Genomic DNA, 24,678 nt, shown 5'->3' on the forward strand with positions numbered 1-24,678 from the left:
CCAAACATCAATGTTGTCGTTGATCAATTCACTGTATTCAGCATAGACCCAGCAGTCTCTCAGAACTGCGGTCATAGACAGAGTTTATAAGTGACCCAAATTGTACAATCAACCTCTAATTTCTATGCCACATCATAGACGTTTACAAACTGGTCGTTGCAAGCTAACCGGTAATTTCGTGTTAGACTTGGCACACTGTTTGCATAATAATAGACGAACGACAATTTCCTCAAACGCGTTTTACATGTAATAGTTTACCACACGAATTGATTTAGAAAAAACAACGCTTATTTCATTTCAATGTGTGAAGACCAAATTAAAGCTACATTTAGTGTATAGGAATATTGTACTGGAATATCTACTTCACATACAAACCGCTGTTGGGCTAAATTGCCAGATTTTCCAAAAGCTACTTCAACTGAAACGAAATAAATCTGTATAATGACATTTAGCTAACTTTTCTACAGGTACTTTAATTTCAACAACCTCAAGGCCGAAACGTGGGCCGAAGTATTTAATAATGTCTTTAACCTCATGTCACGACATTACATGACGGTACTTTTCCTTACATCGAAACCATAAAATACAACGTGGAAAATTTCCTCACGAATCGCCGTTGCTTGGTGTAACTTTGGCAAACCATAAACGATTTGAAGATCAGCGAATATTACGCCAACATATAAAAAACACCTGCTGAAACTTAAATCTATTTGTAAACCATTACACATTAACGCTGTTTTGATCTTAACCGCATAAGAGGTACAATCCACTGATTGCGAAATCGTGTTGGATTTGCGGATAATTAAGTTATACATCCACAAGAAATTTCAAACTTGCGTTAGGACACCGCTTTGGAAAACAAGGGACATATTTCTACATACCGCACGCTGTTTTTCGAGATGCCTCGCGGTGCTAATTCGGGTGTTTGCAAAGCCATTGTGTTTACCGGTAAATCTCGCTGAGTAAAGTCCCGCATAAATAATTGGTGCAACGCCGTAACATTCATAATTGCATAACGATAAATTCCTGGGCGTGTATGCGTCTTTCCAAGCGCCTCGAGTCGGACACGGCGGTTATTTGTGGCTGGTCTTCGGTCATTTTGAGGAAAACTTTGTCACGTTTACGTCGCCTTCTTTGCTCGAAGCGTGCCGCGTCGTATAATTGAAAGTAATATCAGCGGTAGAAACTAAGTTATATTAAAGTTTCGAACGTTGCCTTGTTATTGTCAATTAATGATTGCCGTGATAAAATAATGTTCGAAGAAATACAATTCTTGGAAATGATTTTGTGTTTAAGTGCTTAGGTTATGCGGTCGAAATTACCAAGGATGATCTGTTCAATAATATTGCTGAAACACCTCACATTAGAAGCAGCTAGCCCTTCCCATTCGTCATAATCCAGCATCATTTGGCAAACTATTAATTTCTGGCTTATTTTAATGTTTCTAGCTGGTTTGTTATAAATAAAAGCATAATCCGTCGCAATAGAACATTTTTGTTAAAATTAACAAGACCGGAGATCTTGTGGCATTACACAACCCGTGGTATGACGAAAATAAACTCTAATAGTCGATGTAAGACATTACTTTTATCTGATTTAGTTGATAACATTTTTTCGTAGACAAACTTCGCATTTCTAAATGTACTAGTTTCGTGTAAACTGAAAAGCTTACATACAGCAATATGTTTCTCTAAGATACAAGCTAGATTCTAGAAAAAGGACTGTTGAAACATCCAACTTAAAGGTGCCTTTATAACCATCTAGCGGCAACAATCTTGAATTGTCAAACCGGCTGAATGTCGCATGGTATCCAAGATTCAAACCAAACGTATCGAGCAAGCCCACAGTGAACAAAATATGTGATTGTGGCTTCCATCGCGACAACTGGTATAGAGCGGCAGAATCTCAAATTCAGCAAAATCGTTGTCTGAAGTTTATTAGTGTTAACCGTTAACAAGTACCATGATCAGCCACTTTGCCGTAAGGAATGGTATTGCGCACAGATGTTGGTCATGAAAAGAAACAAAAAACAGCAAGTGCCTTTTTGTTATTCACAGTTTTAATGTATTTTCAATGTGTTAAATGTCCATCACCAAGTATTGGACACGGCGGCTTACCTAAGGAAAAGTATAAGATTGTTTGACAAAGATAAACATTAACTGGACATGTAGATTGTACGCTACATGAGTATTGGCCGTGGATTGGTTCCTTGTGTTCCAGAAGCACATCAGTGAACTCGTTGTAAAAATGTTACGTGCGTAATTGTTGGTGACCTAAGGTTTTCAGCAAACTCCTGTGTGTGACAAATGACTTTTTGAACGCCACCAATGTGCCTATAACCGTAACTTGTTTCATTTACAAGCTTTCAAAAGGCCCCGTCCGTAATCTACAAAACAGAAGATGTAAAAACTTACAAAACATGTTTTTATGTCGGCAAGCAGTGAGCTATGTATCCATATCGCTGCAAAACATATGTTCGCGCAGATAAAATACGATAATAAACGACTTGTTTTTCGTGGCTGGACAAGGCTTGTGCGTTGTCAGGTATGTCGACAGTAGGCTATGTCGTTGTCAGGTCGGCGACCTTGTCATATTAAGAACAAATATTTGGCAAAATGAAAACTGTCAAAAAATCTGCTGAATTGGCTTATAAGAGCGGTTTGGTTTCCAGCAGAGAAAGAACTCTCCTTGTTACTTAAGCCGCATATCAGCGCTGAAAGTTGTGCAGTCAGTGTACGGGTGTTAGGGGCCTACTTCAGAGAAAGTTTTTAAACTTGTTTTCTAAAATTGCATAGGTTACAGCATTTAAGTGAATATACTTTCAGCATTAAAGTGAATTGCACAATGATGAAAATGCGCGTTTGGTTGGCGCTGGTTTTAGTTGCTCTCAATTTGCCAGAAGCAGTCGTCACTCAAGGCTGTTCGTCGCATCACCAGCACCACAGCGGCCGTGATAGCGCGACCCATGTTCGGAACGGTATGAGATAACTTTTCTTTTCACTGATTTATTTCGTTTATAGAAAACTGTACAAAACCAACTGTGTACGTATTTGAATTTACCATTTCATAATAAAGGCCTGCAAAGACTATACTACCTACAAGATACAGTGTATGGTGTGCTTATCAAGGTTTTATTGGCCACCAGAAGTTAGCGGCCTAAAATTGAAACCATAACCTAATCTGCAATTTCAAAAGTGAATCCAGACTTACCAGTTTTACTTTGTGTTATAGTAATCTTTTTCATATATTACTTCAGTGGGCAAATGTGTTATGAGATTACTTGATTCGCCAAGCTGCCAAAGTGCATGTCATTCGGACTGTGAACCACTGACAAACATGAAAAGCTGCCTAGTAAATTGTTTAGGACCACAGATAAGCGATTTCTTTGGAGGGAGACAGGGTCATGGACGTCATACACGTGGTAAGTATGTTACTTCTTTCTTTCCAAGCGTTCTGTTCGTAACATGTCTGATTAGAAGTATCAGGTAACTGAGGTCAAAGGAGAACAGTACCGCGGTAATTTTTCATTATCGATACTGTCAGTACTTTTGGAAAAAAAGTGCTAAATCCCTGCACCGAATTACTTATTTCATGAATTTCTTTTCGGTCCTGGTACTCGGTACTTTTCAAGGTTTTAAGATGTATGTGTTTTAAAACTTCATTTTAATTAAACCATAAAGCCAACTTTTAGCATTTGCTGTTCTTTTCTAACCTACAAATATCCATCAAAGCTGCGAGAAGTGAGACCACGTATGTTTTGGCCAAGAGCGACCTGTAGTTGGACCTGATTTGGGGCAAAAATTGCACTTGGAACAGCGTCCTTTATACAAAAAGTACCGGTACCGAGTACCAACAAAGTACCGATTTTTTTTTGAAACTGTACTGAATATCAGTATCGTCGGTACATTTTTTCCAAGTAAAGGTACCGACAGTACTTTCAAAGTGAGACTGCAGACCTCTGATTGTATTCTGGTAAATCTAGAGCAACGATTAACTCCACAATGTGCTTTTAATGTTGAGTACAATACTTTTTTGAACAATGTTTAGAAACTAAAATTATAGGCTGTTACTATTTTATCGGAAAAAAATCGTGCGTTCGAAGCTATTTTTCATGATTTCTTGTCAACCTAGGTTAAATGTTTAAACAAAGCAACCTAAATCTACTTTCTAATCGGAATCTAACTTCAATTAAACTTTAAATAGCTAAAATTAACTTTTTGCATATAGCCATTGCCCATTCTCCAAGCGTAACTGCCCACGTTTAACAATGGGACGCTTGGTCTATTTTCGATGAAATAGTAACTCCCTAAATTACTTTGGTAGTTTGTGGTTGCTTCCGCCATTGTAGATGTGGTAAATATTAATTAAAATTTAGGACTTAATTACAGACCTAGCAAAACGTATGAGCTGCATGCAAAAGTGCAAAGGCCATGTAAAGTGTGAGGATGATACACCCAAGGAATGCATTCATGATGCTCTCTGCGTCTGCGCAAGCTGCATGAAAACCAACACAAATTGCAAAGGAGGTAAAATATATATGTTAAATAGGGCTTTGCTGTAACTTCCCAGACTAGATTAACAAAAAAGTTGTGCGTTAAAGTCTTCAACGGTGAGATTCCCGGTAACCTGCAGTCATGCTTAAACTGCTCAGCATGAGTTTAGTATATTTTGGTGTGGCCACATGTAACATCAACTCTTGTTTTCCAACGTGTAGGTCGGCGCTGCACCAATATATTCGCCTGCTTACATGAATGCCATTAAACCAACTTGGGAACATTTTCCATGCAGCTTCCAAGACAACTGCACGAAGAGCTTTGTTATATATTTGTATTCATGCTATAACTAGACTATATTCCCATGCTCGCATATCACATTAAAGAGTGACTTTGAACTCAAGTAACCCCTGGTTTTGCGTCAAGTGTGTTCGGACGATTGGTTGACAACCGGAACCATACTAGTCAGTAAGGCCCGTGTGGTACGAAGTATGGTTCATATAGGGCAGTGGTAACAACCATATGATGGCCACAGTATTAATCTCGAGTTGTTTTGAGGTCTGTACAAAGGGCATATGCCATATAAGGTAGCAAATAGTTGGAAAATAAAACGCAGCAAATTTTGGCTGACGAGGAAAATATCTGCTGACAATGCAGAACAGGCAAGGCTTTGAAAATGTATACAGCTTGTTTTAACGTACAAAGTTCACAAGAACAAATATTGACAAGTAACGATAAAATATCGGCAAAAAAGTCGATTCATTCTTGATTGATTTTGGTGCTGACCAGTTCTTTGAACGAGGAAAGAATGCGGACTTCGCGTTTGTCTCTCTCGATCTTATTAAAAGAAGCCAAGGCGCGTTTCTCGTCTGCGCTGTAGATCTGGTTTTCCTTTCGTAGACGAACAGCCTCCATGCGCCTGTGCCTGCTACCACTCATTACGTAACCGCTATCTTCAAAGGTAGTTATTTCGTTGCTCGTTAGGCCGATCTCACCTGAAAATTTTAACGAAATTTGTGATCAATGATTGTTAATTGGTAATTGTTGATAAGCGTTCTTCGTCTGTGTTTGCAGTGGAATTACGTAAAAGTGTAGTTCCTGGGTCACTAATGGAAGATGTTATATAAACTGTGACGAATATCCAAGAACAGTAATGGATGTTAATAATGCGCTAATTTAAACCAATAGTTAACACATTTAACCAATTAATTTGAACAAAATGTATACAACAGTTGGAAAAAAGTTAGTGAAACGGTTTTACCGCAATTCCTTGATAAAAAAAAATCGCGCTGTCATTTTTTCCAATACTCTGATATTAACTTCGAATAATAGAGGTTCCCAACTAATTGTAAGAAAACCACTTGCAAGCCATTGACCGCATGCTACAGCTGCAGCTGCCCAAAAGTGAAGTGAAGCGCGAGGCAAAGAAAAGACTTACGCGTCAAACTAAACTGTTTTCCCCGAACCAACGATTTAACCGCATTCCACGAACCAAGCAAAACCAGCAATAATCGACACAGCATTTCAAACACAACCGAACACATTATTGGTTTCGGACCTAAACGGACATACCTCTACGTGGAATTCGTTTTCCATCAGCGACAAAGGCGGCCATAGCTGCACCTTCGCCCGGTAGAAGAGCATGACCGAAACTGAAAGAGCAAAACAGAGTATGACAAACTATGCTACGTGTATTATATGAAGCACTTGAAACAGTAAACTAAATTGGTAAGCATCGACTTTTATCCAAGCTGTACCACAAAATTTTCTACTAAAATAAACCGCCAACGAGCGTTTAGCCGTACTTCGTGAGATGTATGAAGCGTTACTTGTGAAACCGATAAGGCTAAACACTTACTCCAGCGGTTTGGTGCTTCCCCCATCCAGAGAATCGGGCATGGGCCCAATCACATGATCCGTGACCTTGTCTATAACTTCTACTGGCACCGATTCATCGTCGATATACTCAGTATTTTGAAGCTCTATATGTTGAGATATTTTGTTAGTACGTTATATATGTCACCAATTCTGCCAGGAAACGGATGTGAAATGGTTGCCGGGAAACAAGAAATTACGCAAGGGATAAATTGATCATCTTATGACTGTGTCTACAATCACAGATAAATTATACTAACGTGCCAAGTGTATAGGCAAAGAAATTTCAACTGAAGGTATACATAATAATGCACCATGGGGCTATTCATTGAGCTTATTTACTACTTTGGATATGATCTTAATTACATCCTGAATGCGTTTAACTTCATCGGAGCAAATCACAATTTATTCTCAACTTTATTTCAACCTAAACTAAAGTCCTGATCAAAATCCAACAGTCATCCGACACGTGGCGCATTATGTTGAAGTTGCTACGTCACACGAAGTTGCTACGTGGCTACAATGAGTTGAAAGTTGAAATGAGGCATGGTTTGGGTTGGTCCATTGTCATCACCACCACTTACCTTCTGGTATTACGTCTCCTGCAACTTTTACATCCTTCTCTTCCCACTGTTCCTCCTCCTCCGAAGATGAGGATGAAGAATATTTACGCTTCTTCTTCCTTTTTTTGTGCTTTTTACTTGACCTGCCATTACAGGAAAGATAAAATAACTTCACTGAAATATGTTTTTAAACAAGGTGGTGGCGATCTAATGAAGTAAATTGGTTAAACACAATGTAAAATGGCTGGCAATGGATGGATTATGAAAATGGAATCGGGTCTTTCTGTATCATTCCCACACTTACTGTAACATAAAGAGCAGCCAAGTTTGCAAAACATTCAACATTAGAGTTTTTTGGTTTAAACTTGAACATGATGTTTAAAGGATGACATCATGCAATTGGAAAATACAGGAGCAAGCGATATTCCTATTAATATCTTATTTAGCACTTTGGATGCAGCAAAGGCTGCGATTGTAATCTGTTCGTGCGCTTTTTTTATTGCAGGTGATGGTGTGGTTTGTTTCATAGCTAAACTGTCGAATAATGACACAGCAATAAATCAATGCAAAGGCAAAAACAACCTGTAGTGGGACTGACACTGCATGACAATGTACTGAGTGCCAATACCTCTCTTTTTTGCGCTTTCGTTTTTCTTTCTTCTTCCTTTTTTTGCGTCTTTCTGATTCCGATGGACTTGACGAATCATCTTCGGATGAACTCTGATCCTCTGATGAGGTCTGCGTGAAAAATGAGAGCAAGTTAGTTGGATAGTCAACAATCCATTGCCAGGTCATAGCAAAGTTTAGGTATCATCACCCAAGTATGAAAGTAGCATTATTATTTATAACAGCTCAATGCTGCAACCAACACAACCACCACTTAATCAAAGAAATAGCAGAGCAGCAAAAGCCATAAATTTTTGCAGTACGTACATTTGATTTCTTTTTTTTCTTCTTTTTCTTTTTGCTTGAGTTTGAAGCTGCATCAACAACAAAAGTTTATTATTCAGCGTGACTAAGTGTGAGTGGGCACCCTACATAGGCTGCAATTGACCAGCCATAAACCCTGCGATTGTCTAATACAGGGATGTCCAACCTTTTATTAAAGTGGGCCGCATTGTCACTTGAAATAATTCAATAGGCCGCAGAACCTATTAAATTTCAAGAAAAATGGGTACATAAAGTACATATTTTTGGAGTGAAAATGACTAACGGGCCGCACCAAAATCTCAGGCGGGCCGCAGGTTGGACATCCCTGGTCTAACACATAAAGTTTGTCTTTCTCAGACTATTTTCTATCAATTAACAAGATGATTTTAGAAAATTTTTATTCAGAGGTTCAGTTCTCATGCATAAAGCGAAACACTTGGATAAGTCTGCAATGACATAACCCCATCATAACATCATAGATAGCTGGTTAAAAATATTAGAAACTTGTCAAAAAGTTTAAATTATTAGGATCATTTTGCAAGTTTGGTCAATATCATTACATAAAATTGAAGAAATTAACAAACGTTTTCAATTAGGATTCTTATAACTGAATTTGGATTATTTTGACATTGGAATTAAGGCAAGGACTGAAAGAAAGTTTAGTACACAACGTAGAAAATTGAGTTTCATCAGAAATATATCCTACGTACAAATTTAAAGATATAATGAAATTATAAGCCATCTGCAATAATCGTCTTCTCATAGCATTGTGCAGGAATGTGGAAAAATTATACTAGAACTAAAGGTTCCAGTCGCTTCGCGTCATTTTCAGCTGCTGAGTCGTAGCATTTATATTATAATTTATTAATTTGAATAAACAAAAACACATAACAAGCTGCTGTGGAAAATTACACAAATGACTGTTGTATTTAAGAGAATTGCTGGAAAACAAATTTTGGGGCAAAAATACTTTTCAGACTTGACTGTAAAAAATTTTCTTCGAATTCAGCTAAAATTGAAAACTAAACCTCAGTGTAAAAAACATATCAATATCAGTTCATCTGCATACAACCAACCAGACCAGACAGACAAAAGTTTTAAGATAACTTCAGGTACTGTGGAACGCACCTGTTGTTTTTAGCTTGTCTTCGCCATTCAGAGCAGGTTTATGGGAGGAATGGTGCTTGTGTCTGTGAAATCCAATTTCATCATCGGATCTGTGTAGAAAATATGACTGTAATATTTCTCGAGTCTCAAACAGCATCTTATATCAGTGCATAACAACAAGTCAACAATGCTTAAAAACAACACATATTTAATGTTGGTACGTACAATGGAACTCAACTAGTTGCTTTATTCGCAAAATGTCTATTAAAATGTATGTAAGCAATTGATGAACTTGAAATTTTGAGTAAATCAAAGCACTCCTTCGGGTGTGAGGGCTTAATTTGTGCTCTTTACCTTGCAGTACCTCTTTAGTACTGAAGTGAAGTGCTTTCGTCAATAAAATTTAATATGTCAGATGTGTCAGGTGTTACCTCAGCGTTACTTATTATCAAAGTTTCACGTGGACTCTGGTGTCAAAAATTTTGGAACCCGAGTCCAGTTGGTCAAGATTATGGTTTAATAGTGGCCTGTGCTCCTGTTTTCATGAATATTTCCCACTAATTTTACCAACTTCGAAGGAATCGAACTTTGATAACTAATTCGATTGATATCTTTATTGTCAAGTTAAATAAACGTCTGCTGAATTAGTAGGATGGATAAATAAGAGTTTAGTTTGGTAAATAAAAATTAATCATATTAATAAACTATAAGACAAAATATTTACAGTACATTAATATAGAAATTATACATGCACTGTCAAAATTAAATGACCAAAGGATTGGAAATATTTTTGCAACTTACGCTGATTCAGCTTCTGATGGAGATGACGCCCAAACTTCTGGAACTCCTTTTTCACTTATCCTCTCACGCTCCTTCACCCTCCTGTGAGCAAAAGAAGCAGGATCAAATTTAATTTAAGAAAGTTGCACACTGCAATTTGTAATCGTTGACAAACACAGACAACAAAGCTGTTAAGGGTTCACATTAGGGTTAGTTCGGATATCAATAATATTTACTATCCGGATAATCGTATAACCTTAAGGTAAGTTCATTGTTTGCAACATCATGGTGTCTGAGGTTGTGGCAATAGACCCTATGGGTAAATGAGTGCTAAATTTTGCCTTGAGCATGATAAAACGCTTCAACTTTTAAACAATATCTTGAGTTATTGAGCTTCCATTGTATACTAATCTCAAGTGGAACGAGAAAACTTTCAATAAAAACGATCGCGCAAAAATACAAATATTGGCAAGGTGGAGGATGGAAATTTAATTCTTTATTTACATATTTATTATAATGTAAATCGATGTTCAAGCATCCAACTTTGCCAACGTTCTTTACTTTAAATAAGCCTGAACGTGTAAAGGTTGCATGTTAATAAATGATAAGTTTCGTGTCAGTGCCGCCCGTTACACAAACAATATTAATTCTATCATTGGCAATTGTACATCACATGTCCATCTGTGGTCTACAGCTAAAATGTTTTGCTGATTCAGTCACTGGGCAGTTTTAATGACTAGAATGTGCAAGTTTTTACAAAAAAAATAGAAACAACAAAAACATGCCTGGATCGAAATTCTTCCTCCTGATCAGGAAGCTTGTGCTGGTGGTGTCGATGATGATATCTTCCGTTTCTTGGTGAGCGATCACTTTCATTATCTTTATCCAGTTGATGATGAAATGCTGGACTTCGATCTCTTGACCTGTCACTCTCGTGATAGCGGTAGTACTTAGATGTTTCATCTCGGTCTCGAGATCTTGAATGATGCCTACGTGGCATTTTATTAAGGTTTATGTGCAGCAAACCTTAAGCAAGATCTGAAGATAAACATGAATAGGCTATTATGACATTAAGAATCTCAGGGTATCTTACACTATTGCGATCTGACTTGAAGGCCTGTATGGACAGGAGTTATGAGGTAATAGAAAAGAAATTCTGACGTCATAATTCCTCATTACTCGATCCTGTACAGGAGTGCGAAAGTTAAGGTCCGAATCTAATACCTTCTTTAAAAAAAATGATAGGCCAATCACTTTAAACCCTGAACACTTTTCATTTCATTCATTCATTTATTTGTCGTCAAAAGCGCAATGGGAACGAAAAATCAAGCCAGTTGAACAGGAAAAAGTGACAAAGCCGAAAAGGCTTAAAAAGTGTTTAAGAAAAATAACGTTAATAGTTGCTGGTAATAACTAGCACAGCCGCTAAACCTACATTTAGTTAAATCCATAAAACATAAATAGGAAAAGCGAAAAATTAAGCACGCAAGCAGGTGGTGTGTTCAAGCAACTGATGATTGAAAATTGCTTCAATGCTGTACATCCATCCCAACACGGACAAATAAATTGTTGCATTAACCATTTAGGGTCAATCACTAATCAGCCTAGTTCCTGAAGTTCTGACTATAATGTGGGCTGGGGCTGGTCCGTATTTTGTGGCACCTGTACACCTAAGAAAAATTTCAAACGGACTTTTTGCACAGTAGGTTACTATGTTATAACATTTCAGTTTAGATTAACTAGAAACGATGAAACATAGCTTTGAACGCACGATGTTTTCCGGCGAAATAGTGACAGGCATAACTAAGCTATACCAGTTAGCAATTAGCATCCATCGTTTCGCTTCAGACACACAGTTAATGGCGAAAGGCAAACGATACAATACGATCGAATAGGATCAGCCTCCTATAAAAGGTTGTGCGCCAACTTTACTTTCCAATAGTTTGTGGTCATAGTTTGCTTTGGATAACTTAAAACTAGAAAAAATAATCAGAGTGGTAAAGTTCACGACGTGTCTTAACAATTTTTTTTGAAGAAGAGTGAGGTTTTAGTCTTATATAAAATAAAATTGGATGCAGTGGAGTCTTTTCTAAATTGAAATTAAAAAACTGTTTGCTAGATTCAGTTTTTCCAAGGTGATTCCCCATATTTAGGAAAGCCAAATTTTTGTCATACATTGTTGTCATAACAAATGTTGCATGTTGCTTTGCTTTAGTTTAAATAAAAATAGTTAACGTAAAATTAAACCTATTTATTCAGTCAGTTTGAAACCAGTTTCTAAATTTCACGCCATATATCAAGTTGCTAAACGCGTAATGTACACAACTTTTTATCAATTTTTATTAATTGAAATAGTATTATAAACATTTATTTAATGAAATTAATAAAACGTTGGCAGAACGTTCAATATTTTTTTGGCTAGTCAAAAATCGTGCAAATAAATCGTTGAAAGAACATGAATAACTTAAGCGCAGTAATCTTATTTCCTGTAAGATTCACTTTCAAGCCACGCATTATTACGACATGTAGCCCATACGGAACCGGTTCTGCAAGCGTGATAGCGAAACTTGGGCTAGTTAGTTAAGTAACTAGCAACTGCAGTTATTGAAATCGGTGGAAAACTGTTGATAGCAGTGATAGTATTATCATAATAGTGAAATGAAAACAAGTCTACACAATTGAAATAGCTCTTGTCTGCATAAATAACTGAATATCCCTTGTCTGTACCTTCAGTCGATACAATTACCTTTACTGGCAGGGTTAGAGACCGAGAGTTTTCAGTTAAAGATCGTTCTGCATTTTAACTCAGAAGATTTTTAAGTTCGAAAAAATGATGTATTAAAAAAGATTGACATAATGATATGATTAAAAATGCTTTATACATGTAGCTTTTACTCAAAGGTTGCTTTGCTTTTAGCCTACTTTACGTTGGTTAAAATGTTGAACTTAAGCTGGCATGTCGTCACAATTGTCGTAGTTGGTTTGCTGTTGACCTTTTCCAATTCAGAAACAATAGAGGTTGGTATATATATAACATTAGTACGGCTTTTGTTTAGATTTTCATTATTTTAGCAACGTGTTTCTATATAAAAAGAAATCGTTTAATTTGATAAAAAATGAAATGCTCCCATCTGGTAAACGTGGATATAATGTGTGGTAACATTGTATGGGCACAGTTACATGAACCTATAGGCTCACTTGTATTGGAGACAAATCATAAATTTTTGTGCAAACAACTTCTAATGTATTAGGCTTCAATCCAACATTAGAACACGATAACACCAGTAACACCATTAACACGTCACAAACGTTTTACAAAGTCAAGTTACTGAAAGGTAATAATAGCCTGAGGCATAGCATTTCTCAAAGGTTTACTGAAAGTCTTACACAAATGAATGGTTTAGGTCAGACTACGTAACATCGTCTAATACGCCTTTTGTACAAGTCAACCAATAACTTGATTCACTGTTTGTTTATTTCAGTCTTTGGAGGAAGCCATCAATGTAGGTGCGTATATCCTATTCTTCACTTGTCTATTATTTGTTCTTATAAAAGTGGCAAAACGATGATGATGAATATTTCTACAGTAATCAGTGACTTAACGAGTAGCCTACAATAGTTTGTGATAAATAACTTGAATGGTGTATTTCAATCTTGATAATTACAGACGAACAATTTTTACTTAACCAAGTTATACAATTGCAAAAACATAATGACGATTATATTGTTCTACAATTTGCTTGTAATGATCTCTTTATAATTGAAATCTTACAGAAAACAGTAGCCTATAGGCCTAAATGAAAGTTTATGAACAAACGTTTTATGTAACTTTTATAGGCACAGGCGATACTTTCAACAAAATCTTTGCTGGCGATGGAGGAAACGCAAAACAGATGCTCGAACTGTATTATGAAAAGACTAAAATTGAGCGCGATTACCTTGATCAAGTATTTGTAGAAGCGGCAGAAGTTTCTAACATTGAAGGTAGCCAATGTGATTAAAAATGGACGATAACAACAATATATGTATGGTTTAATCGATTCAGGCGTAATTGCGGTGTGTATCTTTGCAAAAAAATACGACTAAAGCACGTATAATTAATTCCAAATATTTTTTACAGAACTCCAAAACATTCACTTGAACGTGGGAGAAGCAGTTGATTTTATAAATAAAGTTATCAAGCATTTTCAGTAAGTTACGTCAAGAAATTGGAATAGACTTTTAATTACTAAAATATAACCATAAGGTGCCGTAAATCGTAAACTAGTCAATCCAATATAGCAACGTCCCAGCTATTATATGGATATGAACTTTATATTACGTTTTACTTGCAGAAAAAATCCAAATGCTGGGCGCCAAAAAGACGAATTATAATAATAATCAAAACCGGTGCACACTGCTGCCATCTAACAGTTGTCCGATTATTTTTAGATAAATCTCTTCAAGTTATATCAGAACTTAATTCAATTGTTTTTTGTTGTTTGGACCTTGGACGATGAACTTTGTAATGTATATTTGGCGCATACAAAATTAAAACTACAGGTTTTGTCGTACTCGTGTCATAATATAAGTGATTCTACGACAGAAACAAAATTGGCGGAGGTTTTCTGCGATATTCAGTTTAGTTGCGAAGGTTAAATTAAGCTGATTTTTAAGTCAGCTGTTGACGTTGAGGTGTTAAGCGTATTGGAAAACGTGTTTGTAACAACAAACACGTAATAACAGCTGAAGTTTGTCAGCTTTGTTTTAGGTTAACAAAATTCCTAGTACTATATTTGTTGCAAGTAACCGATACCACGCAATGTAATGAAAAATGCAATACAACTGCATGCAGTACTTACATTTATCTCAAATCTATTTTGTAGGATAAGCAAAAATGTTTTTCTCAAAAATTTGTATCTTCAAAATTTATCAAAATAATTTTCACTTGCCGTCAAAACCGATGTCTATGTTAGTAAGGGAATTTCCTTTACGCGCCAAGACAAAACCAAACTAGCCTACTAGGTCTGAATGTTAATGGATGATAACTAAAGTTTCCCAACTTTCGATACGAAGACACGAAGTTGAAATGCCATAGGCTTATATTTCAGCGTAACCTTGAGAAGGTCACGCAGCCTGTTGTTGAACAAGTCTACACTGAAATAGGAAAATGGGGTCTAATCCAAAAGGTCACAACCAAATGACGTCACAATTTGAGTAGCAGAAGTCTAGGCCTAGCACAAGTAGCCTAGCCATATCAGTAAATCAGTGATGTGATTTCGATAATCGACTTTGGCCGATTTAATCTCGCTTTTCGATGATTGATTCTGGGCGCCCTACACCCCCTAGATATCCTGGCGAAGTGCAGTTCTTCTCAGTCCGCCCTTTAACCTGGCCTAGTGCAGAAGTATTCGACCAAATGGCATCACAATTCAAGTAGCAGGAGTTATTAGGTTATGCACTCAATCTTAACCCAGCCTTTATATAGCCTAAGTTGTGATACGCATTTGTGCGACAAACGTTGTTGGCTACTTAAACAACCATAGTCCTCTACTCCTGTTATCATGCAATTGCCAACAACAGCCCATTATGGAAAGTGTGGTACAAATGAGCATGAAATCCATCAACGTTTGTGTTGAAATCTTACACATTCACGCCAATTAATAGTAAACAAACCGAGCAAATTTGGTTGTTTGAATGTCTGGTTAAGGTAAATAAACAAAATATTACTGCGCACACCATCATGCCAAAATTTTTTTTTGCATGCACAATTTCTCATTGAAAACTGCTATAGCCTCCAGTAATGCTGACAGCCACCGAGATTAGAACCTATATACTTAATACAAGTAATGCTCTGGTTCCTTGAAAGTCAGTAGGGTATGTGGAGTCTAACACCTAAGTATATGTAGCATTGTTGTAATCAGCCTGTATGGAAAGTTTGTAGGCGCTCACTAAAAGCAGGGCCAGGTTTAAAATTTGTAGCGCAAAATCGGAATGAAAACAAGTTACAGTTAAAGACTGTCCAGAAATCATTTCTACAAATGAAGGTCCAAGTGATGGCCGTAGACAGTTCAGAATCAATTTTACATATGCCGGTCCAACTGATGGAACTCCTTTTTTTAAATGCAACTGTGCAAGATGTCTATAGACAACTTCATGTGCTGTAATTAGACTTACTAATGGTTTATTGTATAAAGTGATACACAAAAATACATATGATATTGCCTTAAACCCTTTTACAAAATCATCAGTCGCTTAAATTGTAGGTATGATACATGATTTGGGGTTTGAAACTACAGTTCAACTTTGAATACCCACATATAAACATAACTTGTAATTTAAAAGGAATAGGATATACAGGTTAGATCTATATGTACAAATTCTTTTGAGCTCTTTGGTGCATACTGCATAACTTGTGAAGATAAGCTTTAATATACAGATCAGCGGGTCTAAGTTTTTTAAAAGTATTGCAATGATCCCCTTTTTGCTTTTTTCTTTTATTTGTTTTATCTTGTTTATTTATTTGCATCCAGAAAATTGCGTGTGAAGCATTAGTTTTGCCAAATCAACACTTTGCATGATGGAGAATGGAATTGCCCAACAGAAGTTTAGTCAGTATATTTGTGATGCGATTGAAGCAGTCAGTTTTAAGTTAGGTGAATGTCTTCGCAATGTTGCATTCTTGCTTTAACTGTGGTACTTTTTTGCTGTAAACTCGACTAATTTTCACAGACACGTTATGCAGTTGAGATATTGTTATCTACCTATCAGACTGTAGTTGTATTTTCTTTTTTTTAACAATTTAAGCACAATAATCACAAACAACAAAGTAAACTGAAGTTTGTTTGATTTATGATATTTGAAAAAATCTCTGAACTTCAATTTTTTTTATGATTATAGTGAAAGAAGTCAGCGACCTTGAAAGTGAAGATGGATTTTTTCACCCTGACATGTCACATCAAATTTTTGGAGAAAAGTAATTTTAAGTTTTATAGCATAAGAAAAAAAGCTTTGTAGATATATAATATATATCACGAAGCGGATGAAAAGTAGAAACGAAAATGGTTTCAAATGTTTTTTTAGTTTCTGAGTTAATTTATGCCCTTGCTATTCTTTATAGTCATGTTTTACATTAAGGGGTTGATGTTTTTCAACGATGTATTTCATTTAGGGAACAGATATTTGGATACAGCAACTTGCAGATAAAGATTTTCTATAGTGCGAGTTTACTGTATGCTTATGTCAAGGTTTCGTACACCAGGAAGCTTAACTCGAAGCAATGCGATGGTGTGGAGGTCAGTATGTAAAATCTGAATATCAGTCAATGTAGATTTATTGATTATATAATGTTTATATTTTTTGTAAGTGCGTTGATTTCAATCATCTGTAAACATTTCTTTCTAACTGATCATTAAATAAATGTTTTTTATGTTATTGCTTGTAGACTCATACTAAAGTTTAATTTCGAAAATTGTAGAAGCTGTGGTTTCAATCAACGATTTCTTTATTTTCTAGCCCGATAACATCATGTTGAAGTTGAAAGATGTTTTGCCTTCAAAATTCTACACAAACATAGATGATTTTTCATCTATTGTCCAGAAGGAAGACACTTTCAGACCTTATGGACATCACATAAACACTTACTCCAGAGATGCTATAGGCTGTTCTATGCCAAGACAGTTTGAAGTTTACAAGGTAAAAAGTTGTCCTTGATTTTCTTTAATTTTTTTGCCATTAAGCACGCCCACAACTTTTTTTATTGTGAGTATTTTACTTTGAATGTCAACATATGCTTTAAAATAGTTTCACTTTAACATAAGCTTATAATCAATCTCAGGCAGACATACATGACCCACAGTTCCGTAAATATCACAATCGAATGGAATCATTTATTTTGTGGTTTATTGACGCTGCATCTTACATTGATGTCGATGACGAGAAGTGGGATTATTATGTGTTGTGAGTTTGTTGTCTACTACTTATATATTATAGAAGTTATGTTTTATGCTGTATACTTTACAGTAATCATAATTATCAATGCTTTATTTGGCATGTATTACATTTTAGGTTATGTTGCGTTTATTTATATAGATTTGAGAAATGTGTGAGGAATGGAAGGACAAAGCATTTGTTTGCCGGGTATTGCACGTGTTACAGATTCTATGCTTATCCTGATATGTGTAGGCCAAGGATTAGGTGAGCAGAACTCTTTTATATTTTGCTAATTGTATATACCAGTGCTTCTCAATGCTTTTCAACTCATGGATCGTTTTTAACACGAATGCTTTTAACAACTTTTGTTTTGAGCAACATTCGCTGTTTGTACTAAAACATTTTATCATGCTTTGCAAGCCACGAGAAGCGCTGGTATATACTATCTTAAAGTACCACACTATCATATAGACCAAGTCATGGATACTGTCCATATTAATTATAACATTGTATGTTGATGTTTTGTGCACAGTCAGGTTTTGGTGCTTCCCCCATACCAAAGACAAGGGCATTGCTCTACACTAATTTCCACAATATATCAAGAATATGTCCCTAGAAAGGATGTTCTTGACATAACAGGTATCAAAGCTATTTGTTGTTGTTGTAATTACCAGTCTATAATCTACTTACCAGGGTGGCCGGACTTAATTTTACTTCGCGCCAGAAATCGAAGTCACTTATAAATTTAAGTTAAAATTGAAATGTGATGCTTAAGAGTTGGAAGTAATTTTGGTGAATCTAACGTCATCACATAAATAAGGTTTCTGCCATAAGCAAATGAAATGCCAGTTGCCCATGTTTACAAAAGTCAAGTAAGCTAAAAGTTACATTAGAATGATTGGCTAGAGGAAAATATAGTAAAAGTGTTAAATAAGAAATGTTAAACTTCTGAACTAAAGATAAATAGTATGCTTTGACCTTTCTAAAAGTACGCCATGTGTTTGTTACAAGAATCAAAGACTCTTAGTTGGGCCACAGATATGGTTTGTGAAGTCATAGCCTAATATTTAACCATAACATTTATTGTACGCTAATCAACTTTGTATGATATTGCAACCACTATTCTGATGCTTCTACTTTATTAACAAAAGATGTTATTTTCTACTTCTTTGTGTAGCGGAAGATCCATCTGAGAACTTCCAACGTGTCCGAGACTTTGTTGATGCAAAGAATTGCATAACATTAAAAGAATTTCTACCTGCAAACTTACACGGACGTTTTACAAAGGAAATGGCAGCGTCTGCAAAAGCTAAGTTCAAGATCAACAAAGTGAGCTGAACTTCATAAGTCTTCATATTAACTTTTTGAAAAATAGGCATTCAGATAAAACACAGCAGACATTTCAAGTCTAAACAGTGGGAAGCGAAACTGTTGAATTTAAACTTTTTACAGACATACTTTGCATTAATTTCACAGAGGCAGGCACGGCGTGTGTATGAGATACTGAGACTGCTGAATACAAATGAAAATAATGATGTAGAGTTTATTAAATATCGAACGGCGATCAAAACGAGGATAAACCAGCCCATGCGAGTAAGTGCCAGAGTGCCTATTGTCATGTCTCTCGTATTTCTGAAAATGTTGCACTCACATGCTCATTCTTTTATGCTGTTGTAGGATTTACGAAGGAAATGCCAGATGTTGATGAACAATCCTTCCCTATTGCCGCCTAAAGAGGAACAGGAAAAGATGGTGGAGCGAGAGTTTGAGCATCATCTGGAGGAGTATCACAGAGTTATTAATCGTCTCAAGAGCACATAACTGTTCAATTATTCTACCTGTTCTTTACGCTCGTTTCTGCCGTCAATCACTCGCTCGACTGTTTTATTGTAGTTTTCAGTTTTAAATAAATAGTAGAAAGCTGGAGTCGCGGCTTTTACTTGTTACCACTTACTGATGTCAAATTTTGTTCGGAGACTTGCGGTCAGTTAATATAGGCTATAAATTTTTCGGTCGAAATTTGGTTCGCTGTGACATTCAAAATGTACCCATCTGGTTGGAAGTATTTTTTAGCAACAGTTTTAGGGGTTACGTAGTTTTCAGCTAAAATGCTGGGGAGACCATGAAAATTGGGGCACAACGCTCATAAAATGCACATTTGCAAAGAACTGAAGCCTACGAGTTGTTTGTGGTATATCGTATGCAATTAATAAACCCAAGCAACATCAACAACAAAGCAAGGTTTTACGTTATGGCATTAAGTACACAACTGTTTTTTTTTACCGCCAGTGCAAATACGCGCTTTATTGTTATCATCTCTTGTATTTGCTAAACAACGGGATATGTGCGACAAAGAAGAACGGTTTTTTGAGCTTCAGTAACTCCATGCTTTCAAATATTTGAGCCGTAGCGTGAATAGAAAGACTGTTAGTGAAAATTTGTTACTTTTTATCCTTCGCAGGTTTTTATTTTTTGTTTTTATTTTGTAAATCATCTTGCCATAAAAGGTTGTCAATTATGGAAGGCTTTCATAAAATCGAAAAAATTGGGGAAGGAACGTACGGAATTGTGTACAAAGCACTAGATAAAGTGACCGGGAGAATGGTGGCTTTAAAGAAAATTCGTCTAGACACGTATGTATAATTTTCTTTACGTTTATTTTTTTGTCATTAACATAACAGTGCAGCAGCCTAACCAAACTAGCCTACATTGCTGGTTGTGCTTGAGAAATTTAATAAAACAAACTAAAATCATCTATATTTGTAGATAAGTTGTTTCTTAAGCACCACATCAAATGCAGTTGGTGGTAATGTCTGTGTCCCAAACCCAGATTGGAAAGTTTGCTAAGTGCGTGGGAGATAAAAGTTAATTGTGCATATATTGGTTATTGTTTCATCTTGTTGTGAATTACTTACCCCAAAACAGAAAAGTACAAAGTGAGCGGCTGCGTGAATCTTTTCTATACTTTTTTGGTGTTCCCGAGAATGTGATACACTGATTCCCGCTGTTTTGTTTCTCACACACTCCTGTTTTACAATGAGCATCAAATTTTTGACATGGTTTTGGAAATAATTGCTTAACACTAAAATTTTTTGACCAGCTTATTAAATTATCTAGTTGCACTTAATTTAGTAGATAGTAATGTTCTTTGATAAAATAAACTTGTATGTATTTGAGCTAACCTCATTTTGCTGGAGAGTTTGTATTGCTCATTTTAAAATATTTTGCTACAATACCTGCAAGACAAAAAATTTGCTCTTTCAGTATCCGTGCATGCATTTTGGACCCAAGCCAAATATTTAGTTTTTGATTTACAAAAGTGATCTGTATGTTTTTCAAGAATCCAAATCAGTCAGAAATCTGCTCTCCCTAATTCCTTTTCCTGTCTGGATAATTTTCAGAATAATGATATAAAAGAAGAATAAGGATATAAAAGAAGACTGCTTTTTTATCTGGGCTAGATTTTTAAGCCTTTTTATGTGCAATATCAGTATGTCATTTTGTTTTTAGAGAAACGGAAGGCGTTCCCAGCACGGCTATTCGTGAAATTTCCCTCCTTAAAGAGCTTGACCATCCCAATGTAGTTAGGTTTGTTCTTAGCATATTTTGTTTAATTGTAATACTGAACATTGAACCAGGCGCAGGACAATTTTTGTTGGGTGCGTGATTCTGTAAGTCTTGTTAAAAGTACTCACTTGAATATGTAACAAAAATTTCAGTTTGTACAATTTTTTTTTGCAGGCTTATGGATGTTATTCACAGTGAGAAGAAGCTTTATCTTGTGTTTGAATATTTAAGTCAAGATTTAAAGAAGTACATGGACGCGCAGTCGTGCGGTCTACCAATTCCCCTTGCAAAGGTAAGCTAGGTTGATTAAACTGATAAGTCAATGTGCTTGAAGACATGTGTCATGACTACATTTACTAGTAATAGTATATACATCAGTGTTTAGCTATTAGACTTTTGATCATAAGCTATTTAGCAATTAAAAAACTCTTTCTAAATTACAAATGTTACGATAACTTCTGGCATGTAACTTTTTTACAGAGCTATCTGTACCAGCTATTGCAAGGAATTGCATACTGTCATTCACACAGAGTACTTCATCGGGATCTAAAGCCACAAAATTTGTTGATTGATGAAAATGGATGTATAAAGCTCGCTGACTTCGGCCTTGCTAGAGCCACCGGCCTTCCAGTCAGAATGTACACTCATGAGGTTATGATTTAATTGGAGCTTTGTCATAGATATTTTCTTTATTTATCAAGTTGATATTTTTTGCAACATTTATTGGTTTCAAACTAACAGGTCGTTTGATTTGCATATGTAATGTACAATGCAATTGTATCTTGCAATCCAGATCAAATGATTTATGGATTGGAGGACTTCTATACTGTTGATATAAGACCTAATTTAAGTTTCATATTTAGTTGCACGAAATTGGTGTTATATTCTTTTATTGTCTACTGTATAGACTTGTAAGTTGCTTGTTGCTTCAACCACAGGTGATCACTTTGTGGTATCGGCCGCCAGAAATATTACTTGGTGGTAAATACTATTCTATTGCTGTAGATATATGGAGTATTGGATGCATATTTGCTGAAATGGTAAGTGTTAAGATTTAGCAATGCAGTGGCTGCTCTTTAGCTCATATTTTTGGTTGATTCAAAGTAACTCAATTGATCCCAGTAAACGCTTGTTAAGATGCATGTAAACAACTAACTTGCACTATTTCAGTTCACTCAAATTTCTTTTTGTCTACCCCGGGCATGAAATAGTGAACACTTGCTATCTTAATATTATTCAGAAAATCTCTTATTATGTGTTAAAAAGCCTTCCCTTTGTGCATATAAATAGGTTTTAAAATTTAAACAGAACAATGAGGTTGCCATATATCCGTGTCATCCCATCTTTATTCTCCCATATTTTACCCACCAGAATGTAACCAAGTTTATACCAAGTTAACTAACTCTAAGCTTGAGCATATTTTCGTTCTCCAGTATTGTGCTGTAATAAATCTAGTACCACACAGTCAAGGGTAAAACATAAACCACACAATTGGATAATTTTAGGCTGGATTCGAAGTAAACGACCTTGCGCTACGTTTTTTGTAGTATGCTTGGTTTTGTTAGCACGGATTAGAATACCCAGTGTGGTTTAGAAAGGTTGGTAAAATGTTATGATTTATGTTTCTAAAAAGTGCCTGAAGTTTGCAGAAACACTTGTTACTAACACAGGTTCATAAGAAAACGTTGTTTCCTGGAGATTCTGAAATCGATCAATTATTTCGCATCTTTCGTACTCTCGGCACCCCAAGTGAAGATATTTGGCCAGGCGTAACGTCACTACCAGATTTCAAATCAAAATTTCCAAACTGGCCTCCTCAGTCTCTATCGAAAATCTTACCAGAACTTGACGAAGTTGGCTGTAATTTATTAGAGGTTGGTGTGTTCTCCAATCGTGCAAAAATGATGGACTCAATGTCAATTATAATGTGTGTGCATGTGTTTAATCTGGTCCTGATGTTCTTTATCTTTTGCAGAAAATGATTGCATACGACCCCACGCAGCGAATTTCTGCGAAGTCTGCACTTCTACATCATTACTTTCAAGATGTGTCTCTCCAAATCCCTAATATTAAGCGATAAACAATCATTGAATGTTTTAGAGTTGTCTTAAAGCTGCCTTGATTTTTCTTTTTTTCTTTCATACTGCCACCATTTCACTGCCTTTCCCATGCTTGTAAAATGTAGCTAGTTTTTTAGTACTGTTTTTAAAGACCATTGTTATACATGGTTTCATTTTCGACATGTTTTTCAAGTGTTTATCTTTGCACCGTGCGTTTTTTAGACGTAAATGTCTGTGCTCAAGAAAACTAAAAGCATTGTGGCAATGTCCGGCACCTAAACGGAATCTTTAATGGTGAAATGGGTTTACGGATAATGGCAGGTCACAGGCCCAGGCAGTAAAGTTTCAAGGTTTAAAGCAGCGTTTAAATATTTTCCATAGAACATATAAGTATAATGTGCGTTTGGCTTTCCTTGTTGGTAGCACTAAACTTTCAAGTCGTTCTCTGACGTTATTACCCTAAACACTTTGAATTTGCTTTTTGCATCAAATTTTTCGGTATTGATTTATGGTACTTTTGCCGAAAGTTTACGAAGCATTATGAGCGAACATGATTGTTATACGCGTTTCTCCGACGTTTTAGTCGTCAGGTTTGCTTACCTGCTGATACAAAAAGCTTGACGTGGAGCTGATGGGATGGTTCATTTGCCCGACGAGAAAGAGTTATTCTCGCCACTGGAACTCTTTCTTATAGACATAGCTCAATCTTTACTGTAGGCATTTGGCAGACAGCATTTTTAGCCTTTTTCAACATTATCCTGGGTGAGCAAAAGATTTAAGAGAACTCCGCACACACAGGCTGTCACATGCGGCCTTTGACGCTTTAGCAAACCCCTGTACAGTATTAAAACCTGCAACAAACCCAGTACAAAATGCTAAAGTCCATCTGAGCATTAGGACACTGGTATTCAGTGTCAGTAAGTACCTAGTATTAGTATCGGAGTCGATTCCGGGTGGAATGGAGTTTGCATGTTTTACCAAACATGGTGCTGGCTGTAGTTAAAAATGTAGGCATCCACAGTAAAAAGTTGAAGAGCACTATTTTCTAGCGTCAAAAGGTTGTTATTTAGTCGTAAGACCGTATATTTTCAATTCCAATTAAAAAAATTTTTTAATAGCTATTCACTTAAGTAAAACTGGTTGTTATCATGGGTTTCCGGCATAGAAGCTTCAGAGCAGGAATCCAAAAACAGTGTCTCCGATCATTTTTCGTCGTATGCGGGTTCAAAACCATCAATGCCTTGTGCTGTGCCGACTTCCGGCCATTTAACCAAAGCGCCAGCTAAAGGGATATTAAAAACATTTTAATCTAATCAGCAAAGGATTTGCGCTTGGCATAATGTAATGGGAAGCGCATCTACTGACGTCTTATGGATGGGATCCTGGCAAGTT

The 24,678-nt window shown here is 36.2% G+C and overlaps 5 protein-coding genes across 5 annotated transcripts; 4 read left to right on the forward strand and 1 right to left on the reverse strand.

The window, feature by feature from the left end:
- Window positions 1-2,776: 2,776 nt before the first annotated feature.
- LOC143470885 (uncharacterized) lies at window positions 2,777-4,896 on the forward strand. Its single transcript, XM_076969171.1, has 4 exons — window positions 2,777-2,977; window positions 3,257-3,421; window positions 4,389-4,526; window positions 4,715-4,896. Exons 1-4 carry the CDS (start codon window positions 2,845-2,847, stop codon window positions 4,759-4,761), a joined length of 483 nt encoding a protein of 160 aa, XP_076825286.1. The 5' UTR covers window positions 2,777-2,844; the 3' UTR covers window positions 4,762-4,896.
- A 266-nt stretch (window positions 4,897-5,162) lies between these two features.
- LOC143470884 (NKAP-like protein) lies at window positions 5,163-10,807 on the reverse strand. The gene is made up of 9 exons (XM_076969170.1): window positions 10,534-10,807; window positions 9,770-9,850; window positions 8,990-9,078; window positions 7,865-7,911; window positions 7,560-7,669; window positions 6,953-7,074; window positions 6,352-6,475; window positions 6,066-6,145; window positions 5,163-5,488 (listed from the first exon to the last, which is right to left on the reverse strand). Exons 1-9 carry the CDS (start codon window positions 10,746-10,748, stop codon window positions 5,253-5,255), a joined length of 1,104 nt encoding a protein of 367 aa, XP_076825285.1. The 5' UTR covers window positions 10,749-10,807; the 3' UTR covers window positions 5,163-5,252.
- A 1,823-nt stretch (window positions 10,808-12,630) lies between these two features.
- Window positions 12,631-14,301, forward strand: LOC143470571 (uncharacterized). The gene is made up of 5 exons (XM_076968794.1): window positions 12,631-12,766; window positions 13,231-13,255; window positions 13,586-13,732; window positions 13,869-13,938; window positions 14,083-14,301. Exons 1-5 carry the CDS (start codon window positions 12,686-12,688, stop codon window positions 14,120-14,122), a joined length of 363 nt encoding a protein of 120 aa, XP_076824909.1. The 5' UTR covers window positions 12,631-12,685; the 3' UTR covers window positions 14,123-14,301.
- Window positions 14,302-14,771: 470 nt separating this feature from the next.
- Window positions 14,772-19,585, forward strand: LOC143470569 (histone acetyltransferase type B catalytic subunit-like). Its single transcript, XM_076968792.1, has 11 exons — window positions 14,772-16,087; window positions 16,261-16,383; window positions 16,628-16,703; window positions 16,899-17,022; window positions 17,243-17,422; window positions 17,565-17,686; window positions 17,819-17,923; window positions 18,192-18,298; window positions 18,837-18,988; window positions 19,136-19,252; window positions 19,337-19,585. Exons 2-11 carry the CDS (start codon window positions 16,305-16,307, stop codon window positions 19,478-19,480), a joined length of 1,206 nt encoding a protein of 401 aa, XP_076824907.1. The 5' UTR covers window positions 14,772-16,087; window positions 16,261-16,304; the 3' UTR covers window positions 19,481-19,585.
- A 451-nt stretch (window positions 19,586-20,036) lies between these two features.
- LOC143470570 (cyclin-dependent kinase 2-like) lies at window positions 20,037-23,566 on the forward strand. Its single transcript, XM_076968793.1, has 7 exons — window positions 20,037-20,292; window positions 21,170-21,247; window positions 21,401-21,518; window positions 21,707-21,877; window positions 22,165-22,266; window positions 22,897-23,100; window positions 23,202-23,566. Exons 1-7 carry the CDS (start codon window positions 20,177-20,179, stop codon window positions 23,304-23,306), a joined length of 894 nt encoding a protein of 297 aa, XP_076824908.1. The 5' UTR covers window positions 20,037-20,176; the 3' UTR covers window positions 23,307-23,566.
- Window positions 23,567-24,678: the final 1,112 nt, after the last annotated feature.

This window comes from Clavelina lepadiformis, chromosome 9 (genome assembly GCF_947623445.1).
Source record: "Clavelina lepadiformis chromosome 9, kaClaLepa1.1, whole genome shotgun sequence".
Lineage (NCBI taxonomy): Eukaryota > Metazoa > Chordata > Ascidiacea > Aplousobranchia > Clavelinidae > Clavelina > Clavelina lepadiformis.